The sequence below is a fragment of the Ictalurus punctatus genome, chromosome 7, assembly GCF_001660625.3.
Source record: "Ictalurus punctatus breed USDA103 chromosome 7, Coco_2.0, whole genome shotgun sequence".
NCBI lineage: Eukaryota > Metazoa > Chordata > Actinopteri > Siluriformes > Ictaluridae > Ictalurus > Ictalurus punctatus.
Genome location: NC_030422.2, coordinates 9,753,089 through 9,765,294, shown reverse-complemented (window position 1 = coordinate 9,765,294; position 12,206 = coordinate 9,753,089). Strand labels below are relative to the sequence as shown.

The 12,206-nt window shown below is 37.3% G+C and overlaps 1 protein-coding gene across 1 annotated transcript; it reads left to right on the top strand.

Moving 5' to 3' along the window:
- The first annotated feature begins 5,358 nt into the window (after positions 1–5,358).
- rgs18 (regulator of G protein signaling 18) lies at positions 5,359–12,206 on the top strand. The gene is made up of 5 exons (XM_017473210.3): positions 5,359–5,722; positions 7,003–7,125; positions 7,221–7,282; positions 7,748–7,914; positions 10,437–12,206. The coding sequence occupies exons 1-5, from the start codon at positions 5,601–5,603 to the stop codon at positions 10,680–10,682; spliced, it is 720 nt and encodes a 239-aa protein (XP_017328699.1). The 5' UTR covers positions 5,359–5,600; the 3' UTR covers positions 10,683–12,206.

Genomic DNA, 12,206 nt, shown 5'->3' with positions numbered 1-12,206 from the left:
AACTAACTGTTTCTCAGTGGAGTGAACGTCCAACCTCGATCTGGACCACAGAATCTCTCACCATCTTCAAAAAACAGCTAAAGATCCACCTCTTCCGTGAACACCTAACCAACCCATAAAATAAATAAATAAATAAATAAAATTGCACTTACACCTCTACTCTGCACACTTTACTTCTTCTGGAATTCAATTAATGGATCTTGTATGGTATCACTACTTGTATTGTTCTCTGCTTGATACTGTATATCGCTTTGCTTGTATTTTCTCATTTGTAAGTCGCTTTGGATAAAAGCGTCTGCTAAATGAATAAATATAAATGTAAATATACATCATTTGAATTCACACTATAGCATTATACAGTGGTGTTAAATGGTTGCTTCTGGTTGTTTCTGATTGTTCATATATTGATTAATTTTCTACAACAGCAGCTCAGAGAGTAGTTCCAGCTGCAATGTTTATATTAATGCACTTGTACTGATGCATTATTATTTCTATAGTAACAACTCCTCTATGTAATCTAAGGCTAATAATATACAGAATAAAAACATATTGTAATATTGTTATTGAACAAATAAAAAAAACATAATAACTGATATGGTGACACGTTCTGCAAGGAATTTATGAACATTTATGGAAGGCGTCTCCTGTGTCAGTGATAACTTGTTCCGTGGACGTTCGATAATGTTTTCGCAGGCCAAAGCACGGTAGCGCCAAGCATATTGTTGATGAATACCAATTACAAGCAAAATGCAAAGCGTGAGCACACCACTGTAATTTGCATTTAGCGATGCCCATAAAACTCCATAAAAGGTAAAGCTCTGAGAGCTAAAAGCACAAAATGAGGACAAATGGTGAAAGTAAAGGAATTTCGCAGAAGTGGACGTTAAATTGAGTCACATTTAAAACATTAAAAATATTATTTACTTAGCAGAATGACAGCACCTGAAAAAGCTCAGCTCTGGAGTCAAATGACAGAATTATCTGTGGATAAATGGAACTGGTTTGACATGAAAACCAAGAAATAAAGATCACACAGGGAAACTGCTTCGTTTTGGGTCACGGCAGCTCTCTCTCCTACGAAAGATTTACAAATAAATGTGTTCATTGATAAAGTAAGGCCCTTTGAGTGCACTTTTCCTAGACATTACAAATCTAAGTATCTGTAAACAAACATGCAAAATGTCCTTATGATTACATTAGTCCACTGGGTCACCGCAAGTGTGCTATTTTGATTAGGATGCTGCTCTCGTCTCCACTCGAGGACGCACCTGTTCACTGTTGACCTTTTTTTACCCGTCAATCAGATTTGTCCATGATTGTAATGTGACTACACAAGGCGACAGACCTGAAAGAGGATTCAGGACTTATAGCGCTCTTCAATTTGTTTGACCTTGGGCTTTGACAAATGAAAGCTCAGAAGTGTCGCAGTCGAATTCCCTCTCTGAGTCTCCTCTAACGAAACACCATTTATTCATGACAATAATAATTAGAATATAAAAACAGGAGAGTATATTGAATTTTAAAATGTTAAACACGCTGAAATGGGACAATCCATGTGCTATGTTTAAATCTTACTTTGTTCCTACTTCCTATTTGAGTGGTTACTTACAATAAATAATGCAAACATGTGATTCCTATAGTCTGTGAAGGACTAGGGTTTTAGACGCATCACGTCCATAACGATAGATACACCTAGACGACAACATTTTTAAGCTATATAGAATATCCCATAATATTTACATGTCAAGATACTCTCTTTAATGCTAAATTTGTACAGAGACTAAGACAATTTAAGTGCAAATCTGACATAGCTAATGCTGGAACCATAACACATTTGCTATATCATATCAAATATGGAATCTGGGACACTCATGTATTAAGTGTAGGAAATTCTGTTTAAATCTAATGAGTACAGGCAAATATTTTTTTAATTTCCTTAATGCAAAGCCCACACATTGTTTTGTTTAAATCTATAGCTTTAGATCTCAGTGTTTTAATTGTCAGTGCTTTTATATGTATATTGGGGCTAGTTAAAATCCTTAATGTCTAATCTGTTCTTCTTGAGATTTAATTATTTTATGTTATCTCAAAACTGGACTATTACAACGCACTCCCAGGCCTCCCAGTCAAGCCAGCTCCATAAAAATCCTTCAGATGATTCAGAATGCAGCAGCACACCTTGTTTTCAACCAGCCCGACAGAACCCACGTCACACCCCTCTTCATCTCCCTCCACTGGCTTCCTCTAGGCGCCTGCATCAAATTCAAGGCCTTGATGCTCACGTACAAGACCTTGTCTGGAAAGCACCTCCCTACTTCGACACTATCCTTGAGGTTTAGGTCCCCTAGCACAACCTGCGATTGGTTAACGACAGACGCCTTGCAGTGCATACTCAGTGAGGCACGAGGTCCCTTTCCAGATCCTTTCCAGAACCTTCAAACTGACTGTCCCTCAATAGTAGAATGAACTTCCAACATAAACTGTTGTCAAAAAACAGGTAAAGACCCACTTAACTAACCCCTAACCCACCCACCCCCCAACTTATAATATATATATATATATATATATATATATATATATATATATATATATATATATATATATATATATATATATATATATATATATATATATATGTGTGTGTATATACAGCTTACAACTCTACACTGTGCACTTTGCTTCTCTGGAACTCAATAAAAAATCTTGTTGGTAGCACACTACTTGTATTGTTCTCCATTTGATATAGCTTTGCTTGTGTTTCCTCATTTGTAAGTTGCTTTGGATAAAAGCATCTGCTGAATGAATAAATGTAAATTTATTTCAAGCACAAAAACCTGTAGTTATTCATATAGGATTAAAATACAAATTATTTATTAGTAGTAGTAGTAGTAGTAGCAGTGGCAATAGTAGTACATGTTATGCAAATGTTTTATATATTTAATATTTCTTTTATTTCCCTTATAGAAAATTCACATATATTTTACATTTTACATCACATACGGGCAGCTGTGGTTCAGGTGGTAGAGTGGGTTCTCCACTAATCGTAGGGTTGGAGTTTCGATTCCCGGCCCACATGACTCCACATGCCGAAGTGTCCTTGGGCAAGACACTGAACCCCAAGTTGCTCCCGATGGCAAGTTAGAGCCTTGCATGGCAGCTCTGCTACCATTGGTGTGTGTGTGTATGTGTGTGTGTGTGTGTATGTGTGTGTGTGTGTGTGTGTGAATGAATGGGTGAATTTCACATGAGTCATCGACACATCACTTTAAAAAAAAAAAGGCACACATAATCTGATATGTATCTGAGAAAGAACTAAAATGGATATTTTTACTCATAAGGACCGAGGACGAGGCCAGGGTGACTTCCACTGGAATGATTCAGCGGCTCAGTCAGCAGTGAAGCTGCTCAAGGGCCTGTGCATTATGCACCGATCCAAGTTTGTCAGTGAATGCATTCTAAAAGCAGCCTCAGTGTTCGTAGGCGACCTGTAACTAAATTGAATTTAAAAAAAAAAAAAAAAAAACGCTTAAAGAAATGTTCTTTGGACTCTGCAGGGGTTTTGATATGAATGTGGCTTTCGACAGTTTTGCTCAGAAATCCAGAAAAGTACAGAAAGCTTGATTTCAGGTTTATCCTTTAATATATATATATATATATATATATATATATATATATATATATATATATATATATATATATATATAAATGTGTGTTTGATTAGTGAAAAGAATTCATTATTTATTTTTTTTATAAATAAAAGAATTTCTGCTACATGCTACATTTAATCAGAGGTGTAAAGTAATGAACTCCATAACACCATTATTAGTACAATTTATTATTCTTATAATTTTTTTTATGTATCTGGACTTTGTGAGTCTTTTTTTCGGACACGGGAAAGCATAAGGAATGCACATTGGTCATTTGGATGTTTTTAAGATCTTGTTTTGTAGTAAATAAAATCCAATACTTTTCCGCGAAACAAAGCCAAAGTGTATCAGATGTACAGAACCGTTTATATTTTAAGATATATTACAAAGATTCAAATACGATAGCGGATAATGTCCGTACATCAGAAACGTGCACACCACGGTAAAACAAAAACTGAGGGGGAAAAAAAAATGTGTCTCACTTTTCCAATTGTAATGTTTTTTTTTTTTTTTTTTTTTTTTTGGGGGGGGGGGGGGGGGGGTTCATGTAGATATTTTTAGCTTTAAAAGACAACAAAAGGTGAGATTCTGGTGAGGGAATGAACGTTTATAGCTGCTATAACCTAAGTCAGTGGTTTCAAAGTGGGGGCCACGGCCCCTTGGGGGCTGCCTGGGGGGCCTCAGCAATTTGGTTTGAAAAATAAATTCTCACTCTCAGACAACCACACACACAATCAATTCCTAATATAATGTAATGTAAAGATGTAAGATGTAATTATTAATTTTTAAAAAAGGGGGATATATTCAGGAGTCTGTATTTTTAATGTGTTTTAAAGACATCTTGTAAAAGGGTCAAATGTTAATGCCATTTGGGGGGCCTTGCCCTGGAAAAGTTTGGGAACCCGTGGCCTAAGCGATAACAGGAAATCACTTGATTCATGGACGTTCCATGACATTAAACACACTATAAACGTTAAATTATAAATGTTTCAAGTTTTACAAAAATGTTAACTATTTCCCTTTAACAGCATGCCCCTAAGTGTTTTATTCCTAATCTAATTAATACGTGTAATTTCTCATTTAACTACGCAGTGGTTGTGGAATCTTACTGACTCAGGAAAAATAACATTATGTGCTTACATGCTACTTCCATATTCGTTGCAGTATCAAACAGACCTTTCAAAACATTTGTCACAGCATAAGTTGTCATAATATTTGTCATAAAACAACTGCTAAATAGACAAAACAAAAAAAAAACACAAAGGTCAAATGTGGAACCCGAAAAGGTTCTTGTCACGTAATAGGGAAGTTACTAGGTAGAAAAGTGCATGCCATGACGTTGAACAGATATCATGACAATTACCAGTTATGGTAAATTGACCTTGTTCTATGACTGGGTTCATCAAAGCCAAGTGTTATCCATTGGTCATTGGTGTAGCATGAAGAACTAATTTCATACCAATGAAAAACTTGACGTGACTTGACATAAGTGTCCATTAACATGACAAATCTTTTCACTGCTCATTAGATAATCTAAAGAGGCAAAACTTGGACTCCGGACATGATCTGGACCAGATCTGAGCTTTTTGATATGCTAATCCAATTTTGTTTATTTTTATTAAAATGCAAATTTTTTTTGGACCATGCTATCTACACCGTTCACCATCACTGGGTTACACTTCCTTCCATCGATCATCTCTCGACACCATTTCTTTCAAAAGTACCTTCGCTGACACTTTACACCTCTTCAAATGGGAAATTCTTTCTCAACCGTGTTACCGTAACATCGGGGGTAGTTCCGATTGAACAAGAAGTGTTAACGACAGGTATGGGAAATGACCTGCCAGATACCAGTTGGTGGTTTGAGGATTTGTGGTTAAATAAGATTGATGACCTGCTGTATAGCTTCATGAGTGAGAGAGACAGAGAGGGAGAGTGAGACAGGGGAAAAGCATGGAGACCTTTGTCTTTCTGTTTCCTCAATTCGACTTCTCTGCCCCCAAGGAGGAAGTGTATTTCAAAATGCTCGGCGAGACCGTGTGGCGTGCTACCAGAATGAAAGACAGCCACTCAAGGTATGTTTTTTATTTTTTATTTTCTTGAAATCGTTCAAGAAACAGTTGCCAGTATGGAATATGCAGTCTGTATATAAAGATAATGGATGGCGACAGGTTGGTGCATTGTCTGTGTTTGCATTGCTTAACATTTATCAGAGCACTTTAGCTTGAATCCAGATATCCTGCAGATTACTCAATGTATAACCGCAGTGATCTGTAAACACAAAATGACTGAGATGTGTACTTGGACACCCTGTTGTTATCCAGTGCTCCAACGTTTTGCTTGACTGTAGTGGAACTGTGATATCAGGGATAATCCTAACGGTTTGTAAACAGATCTGTTACAAAACCATCGTTACCAAAGTACAAGAGCATTGTGTCAAGTTGTTCGGGACTCTTGCTTAGGATACAAATAAAAACTTCTTCTAAAGCTTTTATGAGACTGTTCGACATTCTTTCTTAATTGCAACTTGGTCTTCTGAAAGTCATTTTAAAGAAGTACAGAAATGGTTCATGGCCAAACTCTATCAGTACTTCCCCTTATTTCACTTCTTATACTGTGCATCTGTAAGTTAGCATGGCACGCATTACAAATGATTCATCCAACCTCAGTCTGATTAAAACTTGACCTCAGATAAGATTTCTGCACACAAAGGTTTGTTTGGATGGTTAAAGTTTTTGTGTCGTACAATGTCAAGGAATTGCTACATGAGGTTCTCAAAGTTTGCCAAGGAACTGTAAATCCACCCTCATGCAAATGTATTTAATTATCACATTGTTAATATATTAGGCTCATTATTTTAGTGTGTGACAGTGAACACAAAGAATTGTTTATAAACTACCCTGTCTATCCCAGCGTTCTACTTTAATTGTGTAACACAGTTACTGTAACATTATTATATCGCACTTGTGCGATGTAGCATATAATGTTAGCCAGCTTACTCAGTAGCTTATAAAATAGCACTTGATCCAGCACATCCCAATACTTTTTGTTAATTATTAATTATTTTTTGGATATGCTTTGCTTACGCTCACATTAATTCCTCACTGCATGAATAATTTTTTTTATGTACAAACTGGTCCTCGATATCTGTAAATACACATTGGTAGTGGCATGGCATTGTAATTGTCTGCTTCTTAATACATGCAATGCAAGTACAATGGCTTGATATTTGAAGAACAAACAGGTCTGTTTCACCCCCCGGATGAAATAGTCTGCCTCTGCTTGGGGTCCCTGGATTCCACTTTGAGAAATGTCGGTTTCTTTATGGAACTAATAACTTTTCTTTTTCATGCAGAAATAAGGACAAGGACAAAGATAAGGAGAAGGACACAAAGTACAGACTCAGTCTTCTGATGACCAGGTCTGGTTCGCATGAAAATGTGAGCCCAGAGAAAAAGGCACCAAGTAAAACCATTGAGTAAGTCCTTTTGACGCACCATATATAGGCACTGACATTTGGCACCATGGACTTACTGATTAAATAAGAAATGCTGCCTTATCTGTGACTTGCAGCATTCCACCTGAGGTCGCTTTGAGATGGAGTGATTCCTTTGAAGATCTGCTGGCACATCCAGGTGAGATAATGTTCATGTTAATGCTAAACAATGAAGAAGCACTAGATCATGGTTGTGTGCAGAGATCCTGATGGGAACTGAAGGGTCAGCTTGGAATAGTATAACAAGAGATGTTCCTGGTAGCTTGACATTTCAAACCAGCCCCAGGATTGCTCGATGCAGATTCAAGATTTTTTTTTTTTTTATTTCGCTCAACAAACAAGTCTAACATTTACTGAAGTAGTCCAGTGACGAGGAAGAACTTCTCTCAATAAACTCTCCAGCACACAAAACCAAGAAGGATCACTTCTGCATTGTAGGTTGACTAAGCGTACAAAAACGTTGCTTGTTCCAGACCCACACCTCTGAAAGATCTGTTGTAATGACCAAGTTCAATTCCCAATATCGTCTCAGATCCACCTTGGGCAGAGTTCAGGTAAAAAGCAAATGATTGATTGTAAATAACGTGCTCCTTTCCTGGTTTAGATGGAGTGCAGACCTTCACGCAGTTCCTTCGCTCCGAGTTCAGTGAGGAGAACATCGAGTTCTGGTTAGCGTGTGAGGATTACAAGAGCACAGCGTCCTCCGCCAATCTGCAATCCAAGGCCAAGCAAATGTACGCTGTATTTATTGAAGCCGAGGCGCCCAAAGAGGTATGCTACTGAAACACCCTTTTCGGAACTTTATTAGCACAGACTGGTGTGTAACACTTTACACAAATGGTCACCAACCCTGTTCCAGGATCTCCAACTATAATCGTGCGCATCTGACCATCACTGCCTTAAGAGGTTCTTAATCGGCTAAAAAAGGTGTGTTAGATTTTGGTTGGAGATGAAACCTGCAGGAAGGTAATTCTCAAAGAAGAGGGCTTGTTGACCACTGCTTTACACTTTTCTCAAGTAGGGTTTCTATACATTTGTTTTTGGTGGATATTGGATCTACAAAATTAGACACCAGGAAACGTCACCAAAATTGACTGACAAAATCCAATCCTTAGTTGTTCAATTTCCCAGTTTCCTGGTAACTTACCAAGCTGCACTAACTTTAAGAGAGAGTAAAGAGAGACTGGTGAAGGAATGGCTGTTTATAGCTGCTAGAACATAAGTAATACTTGTTTCATTGGGCATACCATAACAACGTAACTATAAATGGATAAAAAAGTATAACGTGTCATACTTTAATAAAGTGTCAAAATTTTATTTGTCGTCCAAATTGCTGTGATATAATAGCAATAAAACATATTTCAGGAGCAAAGTGCAAAGTCCTCTGTCCTGAATACTTTCCCACTGTGGACAACTTACTGAATGTTATATTTGATTAAATGTAAATCAAGGACTTCTGACCAATCAGATGATTCAAAAATGAATACCACTATTCATGAAATTATTAATGCTGGCCAGAAAGCTTAGTTTAAAACCTTTAAAACCTTCATGGCTTAGTAAATACAGTAAGCGATGATATGAGTTGATTCTTTACTTTAGTGATTTGACTCTTTCGAAACTTGTGCATTAAACTAAGTCAGTATTGATTCGTTTGAGTCACCAGCTGATCCCATCTATGATTCATAATTCACGGATCGCAGGTAAAATGAAATTTCTTAAAATCTAAAAACATATATAATAGATTTGAAATAACTATCTGAGTTTTAGCGTAGATAATATACAATTGAGCGAATTGCGAATTGATTGACCAGATTCTGTTTAACCCCCCTGTGAGTGTCTCTTATGTATCTGTCTCTGGTCTAGTAGCTGTTCATATAAACCTTCCTAAGAAAAAGCCCCTATGACTGAAAACCAGCTTCGACACGAGCCCAGTGGCTTAGTTTCACTTGGTTTTTTTTGGCTAAACTTTGTCGTCTGTGAGGCTGAAATGAAAAGCCTTTGTCTATAGCGCGAGGCGTATGAAAAAAGGCCAGAGTCTCATGGCCACAAGACCGAAGAGGAGATGTGACCGTGTGGTTTTCCTGCTAGCATTTCACAGCTGGGCCTGCAAACAACCCAACCGCCCTCCCCTCCCTTATTCAGCCACCCACGCTCTTTCAGCCTGAGAAAAAGAAAAAAAACACATTGAAATACAAGTAAGCAGAAGTTACTGAGTCAAAACGAACTTAACATGTTCTTATAGAATCCTCACAACTTTGAAAAACAGTTTGCTCATTAAATGAACGCACAGTAACGCTAATGATGCAAAGCTTTCATAGAAGTATAGGCAAGTATAAAACAAGAGGCTGTTATGGTATATTCGCATTGTCAAATTTTCGAACTATATATAGTTCTGAAAGCTACAGACCTTCCTGACCTGAAATGCCTTCTGTCTTTCTCGTTTGCATGCATGGCATGCCCCTTTTTCGAATCACCCAAATGCTGATGGGGAAATAGTCATTCAGGTGACTAAATTTCTCGTAATTAATGCTATTATAAAATGTTCTCTGCTGTTGGCCGTACAGCGAGTGAAAGCACTCTTCTCTGTTTTGGCAATTGTGACTATGGATATTTTGTCAGCCAGTGGTCTAATTACAAACTGAATTCATTAGGCTTCCAAATTTGGTCCAAATCCTGTTCCCAGACTACTACAAATATAACATTTCCTTTTCTTTCTTTTTTTTCTTTAGTAGATCTCAAACTGTTTTTTTTTTTTTGTTGTTGTTGTTTTTTAAAGTAGATTTAAAAGCCAGCAAAGGCTAACTATTAAATTATTCAAACAAATTATCATCTTACCATTGTAAATGTGTGGAAATGTGTGCTTAATGTGCACACTTAGGTTTATATTGCACCTTTAAGGGTTTAAGCTGCATATGGACTATATTGTCACATAAAGAAGTGGACGAAGTTCAGAAAACACTTTGAGTCACTGTGCAGCACCTAGGAAAAGGAAATGGTCCACACCGACATAATGGAGTTTGCTAGTTGGCATGATTACCTCTATTGATTGTTCAGAAATCTCTTCCACTACAAGATCTAATGCTAATTAGCTATATACAAATGGATATAAAAAAAAAAGTCTACACACCCTTATAAAAATGGCAGGTTTTTGTGCTGTAAAATAAATCATGTCAGATCTTTTTTTTTTTGCCCCTCAATGTGAAAAGTAGTGAAAAACAATCAAAGATTCATCTTTCAAAGAATAGCTGCCCAGGAAAACAGCGCTCTAAGATATATTGTATTATGTGCTGCAGATTAACATCGACCACTCGACCAAGCAAGACATTCAGAAGAACATCGCACAACCAACGCAGTCGTGTTTCAATTCGGCGCAGAGCAAAATCTACGCCTTGATGAAGAAGGACTGCTACCCGCGCTTCCTCACCTCAGATATCTACCTGAGCCTGACCAAGAGGAAAGCGCCTCCTGCCATGACCCGGAGAAGGTCTCGATCTTTTGTTTTCAGTGACCGCGAGGATAACGCGGCAGCCTGGTTGTAGCGACTCGACGGCAATCAGTATAATAGTTTCTACAATCGTTAGCTGTGCATCTTTCATGCTCAGTGCCTTGCTAGATTTGCGTCGGACAGTATTTTCCCCCGGGGCCAGCAAAATGAATTGCGCTTAGATTGCAATTTCAGCCAATCGCAGATTTGATCGAATTGATCACCACCAAGATTGCTTCATTTGACTGGCTTGATGTATATGCTTAGCGTAAAATACTTACTGGTTTTAGATGTAAATTTAGCAAGATAGTGGGCAGGTAGCTACATACGGGATTGTGTTAACGTCAGCAAGGTAAATATTGAACTTAGACAACGTCAACATTGTCTGTCTACTAGTAGCTTATATTACGTAGCTATCCAAGTTTGCGCTTGTTGTGTCACTGATGATCTACTTAACCTAAAGCTAATAATAAATGGATTTAAAACGTTAACAAACGTGTTAACAAAGAAAAACGTCTAATCGATTGGTATTGCAAGGTTTTATGTAAGGAGAGATTTACTTGACTATTTTTGTAAAGGAAGGAGTCTCCAGTACCAGAGCTTTGTAACAGCTTTTTATGGGAAAGTCTTGAAGATGGAGGAGTATGCAGTTTGTCAGTAACATGACAAGCTGTGTTTTGTGTGTGTGTGTGTGTGTGTGTGTGTGTGTGTGTGTGTGTTAGTTGTTAGGTGTGAGAACGATTGTTTATAGCTGCTATAACGCATGTGATAACTTGTTTTGCGACATTAAAGGTAACTATACAATTCGGGACGTGATGCCGTGGGAAAATAATCAGCTTTGAGGTGGTAACAGTAACTCGACTCGACAATAACATGTCAGGCTACATGACACCACCCTGATGCTGGTTATTTACATATAACAGCACACCCAGAACGGTTTATTCTTTAATTAGAGCAGAGTCACACGCAAGTTACTGTAGCTAATCACAGATAAAGTACTGTAGCCACGTCATATGATTACATTCGCAATTTCCTGCTCATGTTTCACTTAAGCTCCGCCTCTTGTTGTCCAAGGTACTCCTTTCATTACACAAAATTCAGAGATTTCACGGTGATTCGTATAGTACATATCAGTATCACAGGTTGTTTTTTCATTGTTCTTGTTTGGGTTGTTTGTTTTTAGAATATCTGTTTACAGAAGTGCAAGTATTAAACTTTGACACAGGAAAAACATTTTTCGTGCTATCAAAAGCTTTGTATCTTTTTATGAAAGCAATGCAGACATATTAACGCGCACACAAACTATTTCACTTTCTGTCTATATTATTGTACTACTGTATTATTCCACTCCTAATATGCATATTAGTATTGTTTTTGTTGTTTTTACATTAGGACATATTCACATTCAAGTACTAATGCAAGCCATGAATTATTTATTGACTAAAACGTTTCCCTTTGCCAAGCGTTTCAAGCTAATCTATTTCTATCTACATGATTACAATCTTTAGCTTTAATTTGTAAATTGTATATACAACCTATGTGATAAAATCATTGTATAATAAAAGCGTTTCTCAATCAA

Excerpts from the sequence above, each read along its gene's own strand:
- rgs18 (XM_017473210.3), top strand. The coding sequence starts at position 5,601 with ATGGAGACCTTTGTCTTTCTGTTTCCTCAATTCGACTTCTCTGCCCCC. Across the intron at positions 5,723-7,002 it reads ATGAAAGACAGCCACTCAAG|AAATAAGGACAAGGACAAAG; the intron begins GTATGTTTTTTA and ends TTTTTCATGCAG. Across the intron at positions 7,126-7,220 it reads GCACCAAGTAAAACCATTGA|CATTCCACCTGAGGTCGCTT; the intron begins GTAAGTCCTTTT and ends TGTGACTTGCAG.